The sequence below is a fragment of the Odocoileus virginianus genome, chromosome 22 (genome assembly GCF_023699985.2).
Source record: "Odocoileus virginianus isolate 20LAN1187 ecotype Illinois chromosome 22, Ovbor_1.2, whole genome shotgun sequence".
Lineage (NCBI taxonomy): Eukaryota > Metazoa > Chordata > Mammalia > Artiodactyla > Cervidae > Odocoileus > Odocoileus virginianus.
In genome coordinates this window covers 48,330,334-48,352,649 of record NC_069695.1, presented here as the reverse complement: position 1 = coordinate 48,352,649, position 22,316 = coordinate 48,330,334, and the positions used below count along the sequence as shown (strand labels likewise).

The following is a 22,316-nucleotide window of genomic DNA, read 5'->3' as shown; positions in this document are numbered from 1 at the left end:
TGCATTTCTCTAACAATTAGCTGCGTTGAGCATCTTTGTCTCTTGGCTATCTGTATGTCTTCTTTGGAGAAATGTCTGTTTAGGTCTCCTGTCCATTTTTAGATAGGGCTGTTTGGTTTTTTGTCATTCAATTGTCTGAGCTATTTGTATATTTTGGAAATCAAGCCTTTGTCAGTTGCATCATTTGCAAATATTTTCTCCCATTCTGTAGATTGTCTTTTCATTTTGTGTATGGTTTCCTCTGTAGTGCAAAAGCTTGTGAGAGTGATTAGATCTCATTTGTTTTTATTTCTGTTGTCTTGGGAGACTGACCTACAATAACACAGGTATGATTTACATCAGAAAATGTTTTGCCTATGTCCTCTTCTAGGAGTTTTATGGTGTCATGTCTTAGGTTTAAGTCTTTGAACTGTTTTGAGTTTTTGTGTGTGTGTGTATGGCAGGAAGATGTGTTGTAACTTTGATTTGCATATGGCTGTCCAACTTTCCCAGTACCACTTGCTGAAGAGACTTTTTCCTTTTTGTATATTTTTGCCTCCTTTGGTGAAGATTTTGACCATAGCTATGTGGGTTTATTTCTGAGCTCTCTATTCTGTTCCATTGATCCATATGCCTGTTTTTGTGCCAGTATCATGCTGTTTTGATTACTGTAATTTTATAATGTAGCCTGACGTCTGGAAGGGTTATGTCTCTTGCCTTGTTCTTTTTCTTCAGGGTTGCTTTGGTAACTCTGGGTCTTTTATGTTTCCACAGGAATTTTAGGATTATTTGTTCTAGTTCTGTGAAAATATCATGGGTCATTTGATAGGGACCACATTAAACCTGCAGATTGCTTTGGGCAGTATGGCCATTTTAACAGTATTAATTCTTCCAATATAAGTGCTTGGGGATATCTTTACTATTTCTTTGAATCATCTTCAGTTTTCTTTATAATGTTTTATAGTTCTTAGTATATAAGTCTCACCTCATTGGTCAGGTTTATTCTTAAGCATTTTATTTTGGAGGTACAGTTTTTAAAAGTATTTTTTTATGTTCCGTTTCTAATATTTTATTGTTGGTATAAAAATGCAATCAACTTCTAAATATTGATCTTTATCCTGCTACATTGCTGAATTTATCAGTTTTAGTAGTTTCTATGTGGCATGTTTAGGGTTTGCTGTACATAGTATCCTGTCATCTACATATAATGACAATTTTACCACTTCCCTTCCACTTTGGAAACCTTGTCTTTGTCTGATTGCTGTGACTAGTACTGTAGGTGAATAGAAGAGGTGAGAGGGGCATCCTTGTTCCATTCCAGACTTTAGTGGGAAGGCTTTCAACTTTTCACAACTGAGTATTATATTGGCTGTGGGTCTTTCATAAGTAGTTTTTATTATTTTGAAATATGTTCCCACTGTACCTATTTTGGTAAGGGTTTTTATTAGAAATGGATGTTGAATCTTGTCAAATGTTTTTGCATTTAGATGATCACATGGTTTTAGCCCTTTATTTATGTGGTGCATCACATTGATTATTCTGTGTATGTTGAACAATCCTAGTGAACTTAGGATGAATACCACTTGTTCATGGTGTATGATCTTTCATATATGTTATTGATTTGACTTGCTAATATTTTGTTGAGAATTTTTGCACTTATATTCAAAGATATTGGCCTGTAATTTTCTTCTTTGGTGATATCTTTGTGTGGTTTTGATACTAGAGTCATGGCAGATTCATAGAATGTCTTTGGGAGTGTTCCCTCTTCAGTTTTTTGGATGAGTTTGGGAAGGATCAGTATAAGTTCTTTGCATGTTTGGTAGAGTTCACCTATGAAGCCATCTGGTCCTGGACTTTTGTTTGTAGGGAGTTTTTAGATTACAGGTTCTATATAATTTTTAGTGATTGGTGTATTTAAATTACCTATTATTGATTCATTTTGATGGACTGTATGTTTCTAGATACTTGTCCATTTCTTCCAGGTCACTGAACTTTTTGGCATATAATTTTTCATAGTATTCCCTTGTAGTTTTTTGTATTTCTGCAGTATCATTGCTGTGTCTCCTTTTTCATTTCTTATTTTATTTGGGTTATCTCTTTCCTTCTTGGTTAGTCTGGTGAGAGGTTTGTACATCTTGTTTATCATTTAAAAGAACCAGCTCTTTGTTTTATTGATTTTTTCTTTTGTTCTTTTAATATATATTTTATTCCCTCTCTGATCTTTATTATTTCTTTCCTTTTTCTGACTTTAGGTTTTGTTTGTCTTTTTTTCTAATTCTTTTAAGTGGTAGGTTAGGTTTAACAGGCATGGTTAACTCCATTTTACAGGTGAGAAAACAGAAACTTTAAAGGATGAAATGAATTGCTTAAATGTCTTAGGCATGTCTGACAGTTTCCAGCCATCAGTTCTGTAATTCTGACAGGTCTAAAGTGAAGGGTCTTTTCCAATCCACAGACTTGCATATGACACTTAAGTCAGTCATGTATTCATTAAAGCCACTGTTTCTCACCTGTAAAGTAGAGATTCTAATTTCTATCTCATAAAGCAGGTAAGATAGTGCCTATAGGGTGAAAAATGAAATCCAATGTTAATATTTTATTTGTGTTTCAGGAGCCCTTTCTTATGTCAGTATATTTTATTATGTGATTTATTCTTTAAATTTTGCCTGATTACATTCTCTTTAGAACCATTTTTATTTCTACTTCTAACACAATAATGTAGAATTATATATTTGCTACTTTTGTTTATCTGAGGCATCAGTGTAGCAGCTGAATAGGACAGTCTCTTTCACATTACATTTGCCAAAGATTGATACCTCACTCTAATAAATATGGTTCAAGCTGGAGGGAGGAGGTTTTTTTCCCCCAATAGAATACATTCAAAGGTGAGATATTTTCAACATTCAGTATAGAAATTGTTTTCCTAGTTAAACTTGCCAAGCTGCTGGTAGAAAATAATTATGTTGGTCTGTCAGTTTGCTTTTGAATAAATCTTTCTAGTGTTTTTGTTTCTTTGATGGATATATTGCATATAATAGATGTATGAACACATCTCTAAATGTATAATACATCTCTAAATATTATTCTTTTCTAACCAGCAGAATCTTCCTCCATGAGAGTAGAAATTTTCAAATGTTCCTTCACCAGTTGTGTTTCAAAATGAATATAAAATTCCTTCATTTGAAGATATAGGAACCAGATATTTGAAGGTAACATTAGAAAATATTACTATCTTCACAACAATTTATAAGGTGGAGAAAAATAGTCTGTGTACATCTTTAGAAATGGATCATGCCAACAAGATGAAAATGTATTCAGATTAGAAACAGTATCATTCTCATGCTTTTCACTGTGTCATACCTGAAGTTCGGCCACAGTGAAGAGAGTGGTACCAAGGCTACCCACTCCAGCATTCAGGCCTAGAGAATTCCATGGACTGTAGTCCATGGGGTCGCAAAGAGTCGGACATGACTGAGAAACTCTCACTTTTCTTCACTTCACTTCCCAAGGTGAGAAGGCTTTGGAGATCATTCCCTTCCCACACCAGGCACGGTTCTCAATTTTATTCTTAGGAGTGAGCGAGCGCCAGGCCAGGGGGCACACAGAAGTTCTTTGCACTTTAGATGGAAATGTGTACAATGTGTATGTTAGCTGGATACCAATCTTTAAAGTCTAACCTTTAAGCTCCTCTTGGGATCTGAAGACAATATTGTATTTTCAAGTTTGATTAATTTTTTTAAGTTTTTTTTTTCCATTTATTTTTATTAGTTGGTGGCTAATTAGTTTACAGTATTGTAGTGGTTTCTGTCATACATTGACATGAATCAGCCATGGATTTACATGTGCTCCCCATCCCGATCCCCCCTCCCACCTCCCTCTCTACCCGATCCCTCCACACATGCACCCCAATGTTCATCGCAGCATTGTTTATAATAGCCAGGACATAGAAGCAACCTAGATGCCCATCCGCAGACGAATGGATAAGGAAGCTGTGGTACATATACACCATGGAATATTACTCAGCCATCAAAAAGAATTCATTTGAATCAGTTCTAATGAGATGGATGAAACTGGAGCCCATTATACAGAGTGAAGTAAGCCAGAAAGATAAAGACCAATACAGTATACTAACACATATATATGGACTTTAAAAAGATGGTAATGATAACCCTATATGCAAATCAGAAAAAGAGACACAGATGTATAGAACAGACTTTTGGACCCTGTGGGAGAAGGTGAGGGTGGGATGTTTCGAGAGAACAGCATCGAAACATGTATATCAAGTTTGAGTTAAAATAAGCTAACAACCCATTTCCTATATTTCTCTAAATTTCTCCAAGAGCACTGTCATAAGATGGAAATCACATATTCTTATATATCATTTCACATTTGACATATATCAATGGTTTTGCAATATAATACTAAACATTCCCCATTGTGATATCATTTTTTTTAGGTTGTTCAATATAAACTATGCTTAAGTTACTATAGTTCTGTTTTTAAATGTTTATATTTAAAACTGGTTAATAATACAATTAATGCAAAGGGGTATGTTTTAAAATAGTATTGAGGTTTCTTCATTAATGTGATTATGAGTGTTCTAATTAATAGATTTCAGTTTTCTTTTATTCTGAGAGTTTTCTGATACTTAACAATTCTAAGTGTTTCCCTTACAATGAGAGTTAACAATATTTAAACAGAAAAATTTGACATTTATTTTTACTGGTTAATGCCTATATTTTTATATCATAATATTGTTCCTGACATTTTTCTAGCCTCATATATGGAGTTTCAGGTATATAATGTCAAGATCATTATTACTGTAAATGCTGTCTAGTGAAAATGTAAATAATCTTACAAAGACATTTCAAAATCAGTAAGAAAACATACCTAATAGGAGGTTAAGATTTATGTAGTTGAATTCAAGGGCAAGTAGTATTCGTATTTAACATTTTTCTGGGAGGCATTTCCAAGATTTCTTTCCAGTATATTTTCTTTCCATAAAAATTTGCTTTCTAAATGTATTTTCTCTGGAGGAAATTGCCTCTTAAAAAGTAGAGTGAGATGAATAAACTAATATTTGTTGCATATTTATTAATGGCATGTGCTGTGTCAGATGTTCCTTAAACATTATTTTATTCAGTCCTAAGGGGGTGTTCTCGCATTCTATAATAAGTAACGTGCTCAAGGTCACAGAAATAATAATATAGCAAAGTGTATCTGATTTAGCCGGAGGAATGTGGGTAGGGGCAAAGTCTAATGAGCTGGGGACTAGAACTGTGAGTTTTTGTTGGTCTGATAATGCATATAGCGATTTTGCAGGAAGATGTTTTTCAAAGAGATTTATAAGTATTTTTGGATAAAATGTCATGATACCTATGCCAACAGAATCTGGAGGAAGGGGCACTGTGAAACTCCCCAGGGCGATTCCTCAGGACAAGGGAGAGACCCAACAAAGAATGGCCATTTCTTACCCCTGCTGAAGTATCAGGTGTAGGAGTGAGGTTATTTTGGACATTCTAGCCCCAGAGAGCTCCCTGTGGAATGCAGCTGCCAGAGGAAACCCCCCCTCATCTACATGAAGCAGCAAACCCAAAGAACTGTGGTAAATGTTTTAGGCAATTAAATATTGGGGTTAATTCATTTTGCAGCACTAGAGATCTCAAACAGACACTGGTATCTGGAAGTGAGATGCTGCCACAACAAAATAGGTGGCATTGGTTTAGGGGCATCACCAACTAGACACTGGAAAGATGGTGAAGAGGCTGTTAGCACTGGTGTCAAAGCGGTGACGCCACTGTCACCGGGGACAGGGAGACATTTATGCATTGCTACGATGATGAGCAACGGTGTTATCTGTGAGCACGTGGAAACTAAAACGTGATCAACCTGTGGGTCTAATCAGCAAGATTCCCAGGCAAAGTGTCAGAGCCTGTAGGCTGAGTGTTGGTAGGAGAAAAATAAATGAAAAAAATAAAATTTTAAAGCAGATTTCAGAGGAAATAGAGAAGGCAGTCTCAAAGTAAGAAAGTCTCCAGGTAAAAATAAAATCAAATTGGCCAAACAAGTTTTGTTAAGAACTAAGCGAGACTAAAGACAAGGCTTAATAGAACTTCACAGGTCGTGGGACCCATCCTGGGACCCCCACCCCTGGCCAGTGCATATGCAGTGGTCAGTGGAAGGTCACGACTGGCCTCTTTGTCTGTAGGCCTAGAGGTAATGATACAGTCTTTTACAAAAAGACAAACTAGGTGATCAAACCAGAGAAAGCTTTATTTACAAATCAATTAGTAAACGTTCATTCCCACTAATGGGAAAGGAGGAAGACCACGTATACTATTGACAAATTTTACAAGTCTGCTTCTTTGGAAATAGCTATGTAGGATTACATAATGTCGTTTAAGTAAATTTCTTTATCTACAACTAAAATATGAATGAAGCAGTAAACTATACTGTACAAAATCTCAAATACTCCTATATGTGCAATTTTCCACTTTGCTTTTGTTCATGCAACTGAAAGGAAATCACAGCTTTATTTCCACCTGATTTATACCTTGATACTACTTTCCAATACTGGAGGACTTTTCCATGACGTTACTGCAAACTATTTACCCAGATGAAAGTCAGAAGCCCTCTCAGTTTGAGGAACTTTGCTTTTCCCTAACATCCGTCCCTGGTGATTCGTTACTTTTCTGAGATTTGTATCAGCTGGAATGCAAATCCATAGTGTTTGACACCTCTGTCCACGTTTACCTTTTATGAAGAACTATACCAAACTGATATCTCTCTGGGCTGAAAACATTTTCCACAGAACATACCAGTCCTACCGTGTAGATTATGCATATGTGTCTTTGTCTATCAGTTACTTAAACCACTGCTTTTCTTAAGTACAGTGATTCTCATATCAACTGTCCAGCAAACTGAATGGCTTACAACTTATATTTTCTTACAAGTATTATAATGCCTTCTAGTTATGTAAAATGTATTCTGAAAGCTCCTTTTGTCTTTCAGAAATTTTATTCCTTTAGAACTAAAATTGATTTTGTGTGATATTTAAACTATCAGAATGTAACATTTATTAGGGAAAATATTAAGAGCTAAGCAGCCTATATATTTAAGTTTCCTTTAATGTTTCTAATATCTATAACACATTACTTTTTTTTTTTTTTTACTGGAAAAGTTCTACAATGTTAGTGTCTGCTCTATAATGAAGCATACATAAGTCCCCTCCCTCTTGGGGCTCCTTCCCTCCACACCCCATCCCACCCCTCTGGGTCATCACAGAGCACAGGCGGAGCTCCCTGTGTTTACAGGTCCCCACTAGCTGTTTTACACACAGCAGTGTATATATGTCAATCCCAACCTCCTGGTTTGGCCCACCCTCTCCTCCCCCCTGCCTTGCATCCACATGTCCATTCTCTATGCCTGTGTCTCCATCTCTGCCCTGAAGATAGGTTCATCCGCACCATTTCTCTAGATTCCACATGTATGCATTCATGTATGACATTTGTTTTTTCTCTTTCTGACTTAACTCCATTCTATACGGATGGATGGACTCTGGGTCCATCCACATCTCTACTAATGAACCCGTTTCATTCCTTTTAGTGGCTGAGTAATATTCCATTGTATATATGTACCAAATCTTCATTATCCATTCATCTGTCATTGGATAGTCAGGTTGTTAAGGAAATATGAGGGAAAAAACCATCAAGATTTCCTTATCTAAGGTCCCAATCTTGAATTCAACATGTTTTATGAAATAATTACCGATTTTGTAAGTGCCTGAGTTTAATTTCCAAGTTTTCATTTGTTTCTTTCTGTTCATTCAAAGATCTCTGGAGCTTATGGATCTGATTCAGGAAATCATCAAGCTGAAAGCAAAATAGAAAAATGCTTCAGGTGTGATGACTGAAATAAGAAAATCTCTAAAAGCAAGCTGTTTTTTGTGTAACACAGTCTTAGGCATGAAATTATTTTGTATATATGCATGAATACATAGTAATATTATTTTTAATTATAAAATTAGTTCACATAGTTAATAATAAACATCCACATGGACTCTAGAATATTTGACAGAATCTTTTCCATCTTGGCACTCTTCCCCTGTTTCTAACATGGGCTCTCCTACCTTATTATTACCATGACTTTGCAAATGGTTCTGTCTTCATGTGTGTATTTATACATATATTTAAGTATAATATATATATGTGTGTGTGTGCGTACTAAGTTGTGTCTGATTCTTTATGACTTCATGGACTACAGACCGCCAGACTCCTCTGTCCATGGGATGGCCCAGGCAAGAATACTGGAGTGGGTGGTCATTCCCTTCTCCAGGGGATCTTTCCAACCCAGGGATCGAATTCATGTCTCTTGCATCTCCTGCACTGGCAGGTGGGTTCTTGACCACTGCACCACCTGGTAAGTTCATATATATAAGGTACAAAATGGTACAAACAGAAGCATCCTTTAAAATGTATTCTTTTAGTTGTTTTTAACTTACACATTAAAAAAAATGGGTATTATGCTGTTTGTAATCATCTGATACTTCAACTGCTAAGACTCATCTACATGAGCATCTCACTGTAGCCTCGTTTTTCTGTTTTACACAATTATACTGCACAATAATGCTAAGACAGCAACCACCCTCCTGTTCATGAGTAGTAGACTGTTTGCAGCCTTGAGCTGCTGTGGATTTTTGTGTGTGTAACTCCTGATGTATATGTGCAATGTAGTCTCTGAAGACATATGTAGAATTGTCAGGTTATATTTTTTAATGTTAAATTTTATAAAATATAAAGCTACAATGTCTCCCAAAACAGTTTACTAACTTACCTCCCAAAGGCAATTAGATGGTCTCCTGATTGTCAAGTATTGGCAAAGATGTGCTCAATGTGAGGTATGAAAACTTTTGCCAATCCTTGCTAAATAAATTATGGTCAGTACCTCTTTATATTCTTATTGGTTCAGTGTTTTTCTCTCATACCTATTCAGGTCTCCTGCTTATGGCTCTATTTGAAGCTCTTTTCTTAACTTGTACATGTTTATGTTGTAATCTCGATACTAACCCTTTTTTAGTTGTTAAGTGTTCCAAGTATCTTCACCAAGTATTATCAAGTTTTATAACTTATTTTTTCAATTTTATTTAAGAGATCTTTGGGTGAATAAATGTTATTTTACTAAACATAATTTATCTATTTTCTTTTACAGTTGGGATGTATGTAATGATGCTAAAAATACTTCCCTGTTCAAAGCTTAGAAAAATATTAATCTATATTGTCAACTAAAATTTGTTAAGGCTTTGTATTTGTCATTTAAGTCCTAGATCAGGATGGGATTTACTTTTCTATATGATATGAGTTATTGTATTATTGATACAATTTTATTTTTTCTCTAAATAAGTACATTTTAATAGTTAACTGTCAAGTTGTTAGCCTGAGTGAAGTTTCCATGGGGTAGGTTTTAGATAGTTTTACTATCTTCTTCACAAGATCTAGCAACCATATTCATCCACTTGAATATTTCAAAGTCTTCTGGAAAGTTTCATGGATATACATACAACTTTAAGACAATCTTACCTCTCCACACAGACTGCTGAGCTACGGCACTATAGTAAAATAAGGTCAATATGATAATTTTGATTATTCTTATGATTTTATTAAATATGAAATCTTTCTTAGTATGTACAGAGTCAAAATACTGCTAAAAATGAAAACTGATCCCAGTTCTCTGATTCCTTGGCCAGTGTTATTCAAGTTAAAACATTTTAAATAATAGAATTCTATAGAGTTGAGTTGGTGTTATTATTTTCCAGGAGTAAAAAGCTATTTCTTTTCATAACTTCATGGAGTAATACCATTCTATAAACCCTTTCCTATCAATTATTTGTGCCCATGAAGTAAACATTGTTAAATTATATCAAAATTAACTCTGAAATAAATTTTTACTTCTGAATGTCAATCATTGAGACAGTGTTAGTAATACCCACACTCTTTTGACATCCACAATTCTTAAGTTTATTTATACACCTAATAGAGTTACCTTTATACACTATTCCAAGTTTATTTTCTTACCATAAAAGTTCTCTCTTATCTATCCTGTGCAGGTTTTTGTGGACTTCACTTTTTCTTGTTTCTACTTTATATAAATGTTGAACCAGAAAATTTTTTCAGATCTTCTACATTTCTCTAGTTCTCATTTTTATGCAGTTATGTAACATGTATTTAATATATTAGGCTTATGTTGGATTTAGTCATTGTATTTTACTTGAAGTTATTCAAATCAATAGACAGTGTTGTCTCTTTTGTTAGATAAATGTTACAGAAGTATTTATTAGAGTACAAATATCTATGTATTACTTAAAAGTTCTTATAAAGTTTTAGTTCAGTTGCTCAGTCGTGTCCAACTCTTTGCGACCCCATGGACTGCAGCACACCAGGCCTCCCTGTCCATCACCAACTCCCAGAGTTTAGTTAGACTCGTGTCCATTGAGTCGGTGACGCCATCCAACCATCTCATCCTCTGTTGTCCCCTTCTCCTCCAGCCTTCAATCTTTCCCAGCATCAGGGTCTTTTCCAATGAGTCAGCTCTTTGTATCAGGTGGCCAAAGTACTGGAGTTTCAGCTTCAGCATCAGTCCTTCCAATGAAAATTCTAGTAGGCCCAGACTATTTAGCATACAGACTAATTTTGCCTCTTCAGATACAGTCTTATAACCAATTTCTTTATTTAGGGAGGAATCAATGCTCAACATTCATGCCTCATTAAATATTTTCTATCAGGATAAAAATTACAAGAATAAAGTAATAGGCTAATAATAATTGACAATTATTATTCTGGACTATTTGATTATTTCACATTTTTGTACCTCTCCAAATATCTACTTGGAAAAAACCTGTCTATTTGGCATTACCTGGGGCAATAGATGATTTAATGAATCAATGAGAAATATTACCTTTTTGTATTTTTTTCAGTTTATAAACTTTCAGCTTTTATTTTACCCTTTTGGACTTTAGGAATGCTAATGTGGGAATATACAGGAACTAACTGGAAAACTTAATTACAGATAGGTATTATTAGATATTTAAGGAATATTTGGTACAACTAAGAATAAAGAGCTTAATGTAATACTTATGTTATTATATTTGAAATTGGGATAATCAGAATAAATTTGTAATGCATTTTGGAAATGTATGCCAAAAGTCTTGACGTGTTTTTAAGAAATCATGTATTAAAATGTCTGAAAAATAATATGACACACAAAAGCTCTTTTTGCACAAATATTTTTCATTATGCTCATGAAAAAGTCAAATTGACCTGAATGGTTACTGAAAGTTTCATGTTTAATTATAGTTCATCATTCTGATAGAACATTCTGCTGACATTAAAATGTTTTATTAGGCTTCATAATGCTATTTTATGATATTTAACTTCAGAAAAAAAGCTCACAATATTATGAGTACTGCATGACATTTCTTATATGAGATAACATATAAAGAAAAAACAAAATGATACAAAATACTGGTGGAAATGTTCTTTTTCTAAATCTGTGTTAAACTTTTATGAAATTTACAATAAAAAAAAGGATGTTGAAAATGCAATGGAAAATGCCCAAGGTGGAATTCAGTCCTTACCTCAAAGACTTGGCTAGCATCTGATACTAATCACACATGCTATGCCACTTCAGTCACTTCTAACTCTTTGCAACCCTATGGACTGTAACCCATTAAGTTCCTCTGTCCATGGGGATTCTCCAGGCAAGAATACTGGAGTGGGTTGCCACGCCCTCTTCCAGGGATCAAACCCACATCTCTTATGTCTAATCACACACATGTGGTCAGTTAATCTACAACAAAGGAGGCAAGAATATATGATGGAGAAAAGAATGTCTTCCATAAGTGGTGCTGGGAAAACTGGACAGCTGCATGTAAAAGAATGAAATTAGAACATTTTCTAACACCATGAATGCATGGAAAGTTGCTTCAGTCATGTCTGACTCTTTGCCACCCTGTGGACCATAGCCCACCAGGCTCCCCCATCCATGGGATTCTCCAGGCAAGAATACAGGAGTGGGTTACCATGCCCTCCTCCAGGGGATCTTCCCAACTCAGGGATTGAACCCAGGTCTCTTAGTCTCCTGCACTAGCAGATGGGTTCTTTACCACTAGTGCCACCTGGACTCAAAACGGATTAAAGCCCTAACTGTAAGTCCTGATACTATAGAACCCTTAAAAGAAAACACAGGCAGAACACTCTGACATAAATCACAGCAAGATCTTTTTTGATTCACCACTGAAAATAATGAAAATAAAAACAAAAAACCAAACAGGATCTAGTTAAACTTACAAGGTTTTACATAGCAAAGGAAAAAATAAGCAATAAAGACACAACCCACAAAGTGGGAGAAAATATTTACACATGATAGGACAAACAAGAGATTAATCTCCAAGATATACAAACAGCTTATGTACCTCCAGAGCAAAAAAATAAAAAATGGGGAGAAGATCTAAATAGACATTCCTCTAAAGAAGACATACAGGTGGCCAAAAAGTAAGTACATGAAAAGATGCTCAACATCTCTAATTATTAGAGAATGCAAATCAAAATGACCAGGAGGCATCACCTTGTACTATTCAAAATGGCCATCATCAAAAATTCTACCAACACTAAATGCTGGAGAGGGTGTAGAGCAAAGGGAACCCCCTACACTGTTGATGGAAATGTAAACTGGTGCAGCCACTATGGCGATCAGAATGTAGGTTCCTTAAGAAACTAAAAACAGAGCTACCATCTGATGAAACAACCCTACTCTCAGGCATATATCCAGAGAAAGTGATACTTTGAAAAGATTCATGCACCCCAATGTTCACTGTGGCACTAATTACAATAATCAAGACATGGAAGTAACCTAAATGTCTGTAGATAGATGAATGGATAAATAAGAATGGTACATATGAACAATGGAATATTACTGAGGCATAAAAAGGAGTGGCATAATGCCATTTGCAACAATATGGATAGATCTAGAGATGATCATATTAAGTGAAGTAAGACAAAGACAACTATCCTATGGTATCACTTGTATGTGGAATCTAAAAAATGAGATTCCACATACAAATGATTATACTACAAATGAACTTATTTACAAAATAAAAAAGACAGTCCTAGAAAACACACTTATGGTTACCAGAGGGGGCAGGGATAAATTAGGTTGGAATTAACATATTTATCCTATTATATATAAAATAGATAATCAACAAGGACCTACTGTATAGCACAGGGAACTCCATTCTGTAGAACCTATATGGGAAAAGAATCTGGAAAAGAACAGATTAGATATATGTATATGTATAACTGAGTCACTTTGCTGTATACCAGAAACACAACATTTAAGTCAAATATGCTCCAATATAAGATTTCTTAAAAGTGAAAATAATCTAATTAAAAAATAAAATCTCTATCAAATAAAAGTTACAGAAGTTATTTTCCTCACTCACAATTATAAATTCTGATATTAAGTAAGAAACGAACTGTTGATTACGGTCTTCTGACATTTACTGTATTCTTAGGCATAATATATGAGAGAACATATATTGTTGTGATCCCAAAGAAAGGCAATGCCAGAGAATGCTCAGACTATTGCATAACTGCACTTATCTCACATGTTAGTAAGGTAATGCTCAAAATTCTCCAAGCCAGGCTTCAGTAATATGTGAACTGTGAACTTCCAGATATTCAAGCTGGTTTTAGAAAAGGCAGAGGAACCAGAAATCAAGTTGCCAACATTCGCTGGATCATCAAAAAAGCAAGAGTTCCAGAAAAACATCTATTTCTGCTTTATTGACTATGCCAAAGCCTTTGACTGTGTGGATCACAGTAAACTATGGAAAATTCTGAAAGATATGGGCATACCAGACCACCTGACCTGCCCCTTGAGAAACTATGCAGGTCAGGAAGCAACATTTAGAACTGGACATGGAACAACAGACAGATTCCAAATACAAAAAGGAGTATGTCAAGGCTGTATATTGTCACCCTGCTTATTTAACTTATATGCAGAGTACATTATGAGAAATGCTGGACTGGATGAAGCACACGCTGGAATCAAGATTGCCAGGAGAAATATCAATAACCTCAGACATGCAGATGATACCACCCTTGTGGCAGAAAGTGAAGAACTAAAGAGCCTCTTGATGAAAGTGAAAGAGGAGAGTGAAAAAGTTGGCTTAAAGCTCAACATTCAGAAAACTAAGATCATGGCATCTGGTCCCATCACTTCATGGCAAACAGATGGGGAAACAGTGGAAACAGTGACTGACTTTATATTTTTGGGCTCCAAAATCACTGCAGATGGTGATTGCAGCCATGAAATTAAAAGACACTCCTTGGAAGGAAAGTTATGACCAACCTAGATAGCATATTAAAAAGCAGAGACATTACTTTGCCAACAAAGGTCTGTCTAGTCAAGGCTATGGTTTTTCCAGTGGTCATGTATGGATGTGAGAGATGGACTATAAAGAAAGCTGAGTGCCGAAGAATTGATGCTTTTGAACTGTGGTGTTGGAGAAGACTCTTGAGAGTCCCTTGGACTGCAAGGAGGTCCAACCAGTCCATCCTAAAGGAAATCAGTCCTGAGTGTTCAATGGTGTTCGACTGATGCTGAAGCTGAAACTCCAATACTTTGGCCACCTGATTCGAAGACCTGACTCATTTGAAAAGACCCTGATTTGGGGAAAGATTGAAGGTAGGAGGAGAAGGGGATGACAGAAGATGAGATGGTTGGATGGCATCACCAACTCAATGGGCATGAGTTTGGGTGGACTCTGGGACTTGGTGATGGGACAGGGAGGCCTGGCGCCCTGCAGTTCATGGGGTTGCAAAGAGTCGGACACGACTGAGCAACTGAACTGAACTGATATTTTTGTGAAGAACAAATAAAAGCGTCTTTTTGTTAAAAAAAAATACTGCTATCTCTGTTTACCTTTACCCTGATGTTAACCTTCTTAGACTAAATTATAATAGTCATCTGTATCTCTCAGAGACTGTGAGCTTCTTGTAACTGCTGCACACATATACACTTTCGCTGTCCCCACTTGGGCAGCAGATCCCATCCTCTTTCACCTACTCAAGGGCACACATACTTTCATCAATACAGGGTGCGCTCTCATATATTATCCTGTTTTTTTTTTGTTTTTTTTGTTTTTTTCTATTTAATCATTCTCATCAGGGACTTTGTACTCACTGTTCCTTTTTCCTGGAACCTCCATTCAACAGTTATCTAGATGATTAACTTTCATTAACATCTTCCATGTATTTATTCAAATCTGAGGCCAGACATCATATTTAACATTGCAGCCTGCACCAAAAGCAAGAAAACATTTTTTTTCCCCCAGGAGTCATATGATTTATATATGAATTGTCTTGGTTTCTCTCCATTTGAATGAAAATTCCTTGTAGAAGGGATATTCATTTTTTTCATGTATAGATTTCAAGTGCTTAGAATAGTGTTTGCGTGTTTAAAAAAAAAGAATAAATTGATGCTGCATAGGCGGCTAAAGCAGCAGATGCCCTTCTACTTTTGTTAAATGTCTTTGCCAAGAAAGACCATAATTTGCAAATTCTATAGCCATGGTGTCCTGAAACTTCCATATGACAGATAAATTCAGTTCAATATTTATTGCTGAGTACATAATAACTGCATTGTTCCAATTGCTTCTCTGGTAAGGCCCCAACCAGTCTGGCTAAAATCTGGGTAGATGCCCCAAAATTTGCAATTCAAGAAAAATATGCTTAAACCATGTAAAAAAGGTGATCAAAATGGCAATATAATAAGGTCTGGTCATAGTCTAACACTTGGTAATATGGAGACAGTGATTTCAACACAAAGGACTTGCAATTTATGTAAACTATTTATGTCCATCATTGAAAAAAGAGGAAAATGAAACAATGACTAGAAAAGGAAAGCCTGTTAGATGCTGCAGACAACAGCTCATAGACCCATTTTTATTTTTACTATAAATCCTTACCTAAATCTAACTGGAAATGATTGGTAATCAGTTTTGATTCATCTTTCCATTAGTAATGGAGCAGGACCCATTCCTGTTACTGAAGTGACATGTTTAGTATTGGGTCTTCTGGCCAGTCAGCTCCAGGGCATCCATGGTGAGATGTCTTCATAAACTCTCAACTTCAGGATTTGATTAAGGTAATGAAGGATGCCACAAATTCAGGTAAGTGTTGTTGCTGTTCAGTGGCTAAGTCATGTCTGACTTTTTGTTGGTGGGACTATAGCCCACCAACCTCCTCTCTCCATGGAGTTTTCCAAGCAAGAATACTGGAGTGGGTCGCCATTTCCTTCTCCAGGGGATCCTCCTGGACCAGGGACTGAACTTGCGTCTCCAGCAATGGCAAATGGATTCTTTTACCACTGAGCCACCAGGGGAGCCCTCGGGTAAGTGACCTGTTAACAAATTCCCTATTCTCCACACCCTCTCCAGCATTTATTGCTTGTAGACTTTTGGATAGCAGCCATCCTGACTGGCGTATAATGGTACCTCATTGTGGTTTTGATTTGCATTTCTCTGATAATGAGTGATGTTGAGCATCTTTTCATGTGTTTGCTAGCCATCTGTATGTCTTCCTTGGAGAAATGTCTGTTGAGTTCTTTGGCCCATTTTTTGATTGGGTCATTTATTTTTCTGGAGTTGAGCTGGAGGAGTTGCTTGTATATTTTTGAGATTAATCCTTTGTCTGTTGCTTCGTTTGCTATTATTTTCTCCCAATCTGAGGGCTGTCTTTTCACCTTGCTTATAGTTTCCTTTGTTGTGCAAAAGCTTTTAAGTTTCATTAGGTCCCATTTGTTTATTTTTGCTTTTATTTCTAAAATTCTGGGATGTGGGTCATAGAGGATCCTGCTGTGATTTATGTCGGAGAGTGTTTTGCCTATGTTCTCCTCTAGGAGTTTGATAGTTTCTGGTCTTACATTTAGATCTTTAATCCATTTTGAGTTTATTTTTGTGTATGGTGTTAGAAAGTGTTCTAGTTTCATTCTTTTACAGGTGGTTGACCAGTTTTCCCAGCACCACTTGTTAAAGAGGTTATCTTTTTTCCATTGGATATCCTTGCCTCCTTTGTCGAAGATAAGGTGACCATAGGTTCGTGGATTTATCTCTGGGCTTTCTATTCTGTTCCATTGATCTATATTTCTGTCTTTGTGCCAGTACCATACTGTCTTGATGACTGTGGCTTTGTAGTATAGTCTGAAGTCAGGCAGATTGATTCCTCCAGTTCCATTCTTCTTTCTCAGGATTACTTTGGCTATTCGAGGTTTTTTGTATTTCCATACAAATTGTGAAATTATTTGTTCTAGTTCTGTGAAAAATACCGTTGGTAGTTTGATAGGGATTGCATTGAATCTATAGATTGCTTTGGGTAGTATAGCCATTTTGACAATATTGATTCTTCCAATCCATGAACACGGTATATTTCTCCATCTGTTTCTGTCCTCTTTGATTTCTTTCATCAGTGTTTTATAGTTTTCTATGTATAGGTCTTTTGTTTCTTTAGGTAGATATACTCCTAAGTATTTTAGGGGAACCCTCTTACACTGTTGGTGGGAATGCAAATTAGTACAGCCACTATGGAAAACAGTGTGGATATTTCTTAAAAAGCTGGAAATAGAACTGCCATATGACCCAGCAATCCCACTTCTGGGCATACACACCAAGGAAACCAGATCTGAAAGAGACACGTGCACCCCAATGTTCATCGCAGCCCTGTTTATCATAGCCAGGACATGGAAGCAACCCAGATGCCCATCAGCAGACGAATGGATGAGGAAGCTGTGGTACATATACACCATGGAATATTACTCAGCCATTAAAAAGAATTCATTTGAATCAGTTCTAATGAGATGGATGAAACTGGAGCCCATTATACAGAGCGAAGTAAGCCAGAAAGATAAAGACCATCACAGTATACTAACACATATATATGGACTTTAGAAAGACGATAATGATAACCCTATATGCAAAACAGAAAAAGAGACTCAGATATATAGAACAGACTTGTGGACTCTGGGAGAAGGCAAGGGTTGGATGTTTCAAGAGAACAGCATTGAAACATGTATATTATCTAGGGTGAAACAGATCACCAGCCCAGATTGGGTGCATGAGACAGGTGCTCGGGCCTGGTGCACTGGGAAGACCCAGAAGGATCGGGTGGAGAGGGAGGTGGGAGGGGGGACTGGGATGGGGAATACATGTAAATCCATGGCTGATTCATTTCAATGTATGACAAAAACTACTGTAATGATGTAAAGTAATTAGCCTATTAAAAAAAAAAAGAAAAGAAAAATAAAAAACAAAAAAACAAATTCCCTAAACTCAACTCATGGAGTGAAGAGTCTTTGTAAGGAATAAGTGAGCATAACTTGCTGACTGTAAATGATTAATACAGACTAATTTTCCAGATATTTTTCATTGGAACTGAAATATTCTGAACCACTTAAGGAATATACCACAATATGCTGTTTACCTGGGGAAAAAACGATCAAAATCAATAGGAACATTTTATTGAAACTTCTTGGTGATCTCTGATGGAAAGTGATTGTTGCCTTTTGAGAAGTTTGCTAAGTATATAGCTTATGTTACATAATTCTACATATTTTTCAATATCAGAATTAATTTCAAGTTACAAAATATTGCTACCTATATGAAAATGATGAAATGATTTATTGCCTACTAGATAATTGTTAAATGTTTTAAAAATGTGAAACAAGTAAGCTGTGCATTAATGTAATTGTTGAAATAATTTGTTGAACTTTGAGGTCTGTAAACTATAAATTTGCTAATGAGGTAAAGTAACAGTACAATTGCTCTAGGGTTCACAAAACTAGTATATCTCAACTGAATAACAAACTCTTTAGAGCAAAAGAAATGTTCACTTTTAAGTGACCAGTTCAACTGAGTAATTTGATAAAGTGACATATGGTTCAGATTTGAGAGATTACCATTTTATGGAAACTATATTTTGGGAAACCTGGAGACAGTTTCTCTAAGTGGATCTTACAGTGAATGAAAGATAAAAATTTTATTCCCAGTAATTTAAATCAGTTACTTTCCGCAAAGGCTTTATTGTCATCTTAGTGACAAAAGCAAACAGATAAAAAAAAAAATCCAAAAATACCTACCAAGCCAGAATAATTTACCAATTGACTATATTTTCTTCTTTTGGGGAACACGTGTGGATATATCTGTGAAAAACTCAACATTCTTAGCAACAACAGAAGTATAAAAACAGTAATAGAGTTAGACAAGAAGAATAAATGTGAAGAACTGACACTTTCTGAATTCAGTACTTAACTAAAACTGTAGTAATCAAGACAATGCAGAAGGATAGACATTTAGGTCAGCGGAATAAAAGTATATCAAGAGTCCAGAAAAAAAGGATTACATTTAGGGTCAACTGGATTTTGACGTGAGTGTCAAGATATTTCAATGGGATAAAGTATTATCTTTTCAACAAATAGTTCCAGGACAACTAGATAGTCACAAGCATAAATTTGAAGTCAAACTCCTTCCTCACCTCAGTTAAAAAAATTAACTCAAACAGGCTTCTCTAATGGCTCAGCAGTAAAAGAATCCACCTACGATTCAGGAGACAAGGGTTTGATCCCTGGGTCAGGAAGATCCCCTGGAGAAGAAAATGGCAACCCACTCTACTATTTTTGCCTGGAAAATCCATGGACAGAGGAGCCTGGTGGGCTACAGTCCATGGGGTTGCAAAAGAGTTGGATATGACTTAATGACTAGTAATAAACAACAACAGGTCAAAATGAGTCACAGACCTAAATATAAGATCTAAAACTATAAAATGCTAGGAAAATAGGGTAGTACATCTACAGGGCATTGAACTATTCAATCTTCTTTTACACAAAACACCATGAGCACAAGCAACAAGAGGAAAAAATAAACAAATTGGACTTGATTAAATTATTTCTAAAAGTTTCAGATGAAACTATCAAGAAGTTGAAAAGATAATATAAATAACAGAAAATATTTACGAATCATGTATCTGAGAAGGGCTTACATTTAGAATATACAAACAAAAATCCATTTTTTAAAAAATGGGCAAAGAACCTGAATATAAATTGTTCCCAAGAAAATCTACAAATAACCAAAAGTCATTAAGGAAATTTAAATCAAAACCACAATAAGATACCACTTCACTTCCATGAGATTGGCATAATAAAATAAAAGATGAATTCTGGTAAGTGGTGGTGAGAATGTAGAGAAATTGGGACCCTCAAACATTGCTTGTGAGAATGTAAAATGGCACAGTCACTTTGGAAAAGAGTTTGGTGGGCCTTAAAAATGTAAACACAGTTAGTATATGATACAGCAATTCCAAAGGATATAAAAACGTACGTGTACACCAAAGCTTGTAAATAAATGTTCACAGTAGCGTTATTCATGGTAGACAAGGGGTACAGCAACCGAAATACTTATCATCTGAAAAAGGAAAAGCTGTGGTATAGCCATACAAAAAGGAAGTATGGATCTATGCTGCAATATGGATAAACTTTGAAGACATTAGGTAAAGTGAAAGGAGTCGATTACAAAGGCCATCTATTCTATGACTCTATGGAATGTCTAAAACTCCACAGAGAGAGAGAGAGTAGACTAGTGATTGCCAAGGGCTGGGGATAAAGAGAAGATGGGGAATGACTGATAATGGAAACCCAGATTATAGTAATTGTTAGACAACTCTATGATTTACTAAAAGCCATGAATTGAACATTTCAACGTATAATTTTACGGTATATGAATTAGATCTCAAAAATGTTAAAACAGACAATAAGAGTAATATGGAATATTCCCATTGCTGTAATATTTATAAAAATTAATTTATAAAATTATATTAATTATAAAATTAATTCTAGGGTAGCTATAATAGAAGCCAGTTGAATATATCCAGTAATTCCAGATCTCTTAAGAATGTTATCTTAAATAACTATATCACTTGAATCTAGAATAGTTGCTTTACCTCTATATAATGAACTTTTGAAATATTCAAGAATTGGATGGACTTGATGCCTTAAAAGTCTAATAGTCATTGGCACTGCTTTAAGATGTACTGACCTACATAATCTTATATGACTATTTATTTATATACAAAGCATTCTATTAAACAGTTCATTTTAGCTCAGTTATTTTTCTTTTCAATAAATTAAAGCTGCATGATGGTCAGTGAGAGCTAAGCGTTTGGCATCCTACAAGGCTGATGAGTCTTAATTTATGCCCTGAGGGACTAATTCTGAGAATTTGTTCAGAGTACCATAGCAACTGTAGAATCAAAGCCATGATATTTTGTGACAAATTTGTAGTTGAGAGAAAACTACAGGATTCCATTGGATCACCTGGGGCAGCAATATTACAAGTGTTTACCGTGTAGCATCTTGATAAGGGAGACTTAATTGGTGTTAATTTTATCCAATTACAGACAACTATAGAGCATCTCTTTCCATAGAGTGGAATAGTCTCATCAAAATGTGTGACAAAACGCTAAGGGTATTTAATTTGTAAGCAGTATCTCACAAGGGTTTTGATATGGATCTTTATTAAAATTGACTTCAAGTTACATTAACCTGACCAATATCTAATATGCACAGAGAATAATAATATCTTGTCTAACAAAGGGAGACAAAACATTGTCAAGTAATATTAATTTTCATGACAACAGTGCTTATATTGGATCAGCGTCTTGATGTATATATTTCCCACTTTCCTCTTTGAGAATCTCAGCAGTTGAAAACATTATAAAAGTACCCAGGGAGCCAACAGTCCTTCCTTCCCTGTTGTAAGTTACTTAATTAACACACAACAGATGTCTACTTTCAGAAGGAAGCTTTTCAAGAGCAGTGGACTATGTGCCTATTTGCCCTTGGGTATTGGAGTGAATTCCAGCATCATGAAACTTAATGAATAAATGAAATTGCCATTTTTATCCCAAGTTTTAATCTCTTATCACAGGTATAGAATCAGCAGGTTTAAATCCCAACTAATGTTGAATATGGGTACAAAAATACAATTTTCCTCATTATTTTAACTGAAAGAAGAGGAAGTTGCAGAAACATAGTTGCAGTTATAGAAATGCAAAGATGAAATGTGATTAGAACTGGAGAACTCTTAAAGTAATATAAGCATTAAGAACAAGAGAATTCAGTACAAAACCACTCAATTTTACCTAACATTGTTTGAAACCTCTTTATACTCAAGCAATTTAGCCCACTTAAAACAGTGCCTGCCACCCTATCGGCCACATATACTGCTGACAATATAC

General features: G+C 35.5%; 1 protein-coding gene across 4 annotated transcripts in view; it reads right to left on the bottom strand.

The window, feature by feature from the left end:
* CCDC102B (coiled-coil domain containing 102B) overlaps positions 1-22,316 on the bottom strand; it is a 268,638-nt gene that overhangs the window by 25,075 nt on the left and 221,247 nt on the right. For all 4 annotated transcript variants that reach the window (XM_070452938.1, XM_070452936.1, XM_070452934.1 and 1 more), the window contains one exon: positions 7,747-7,850. In XM_070452938.1, the coding sequence (XP_070309039.1) occupies positions 7,747-7,850 (104 nt within the window). The remainder of the gene's footprint in view (positions 1-7,746; positions 7,851-22,316) is intronic.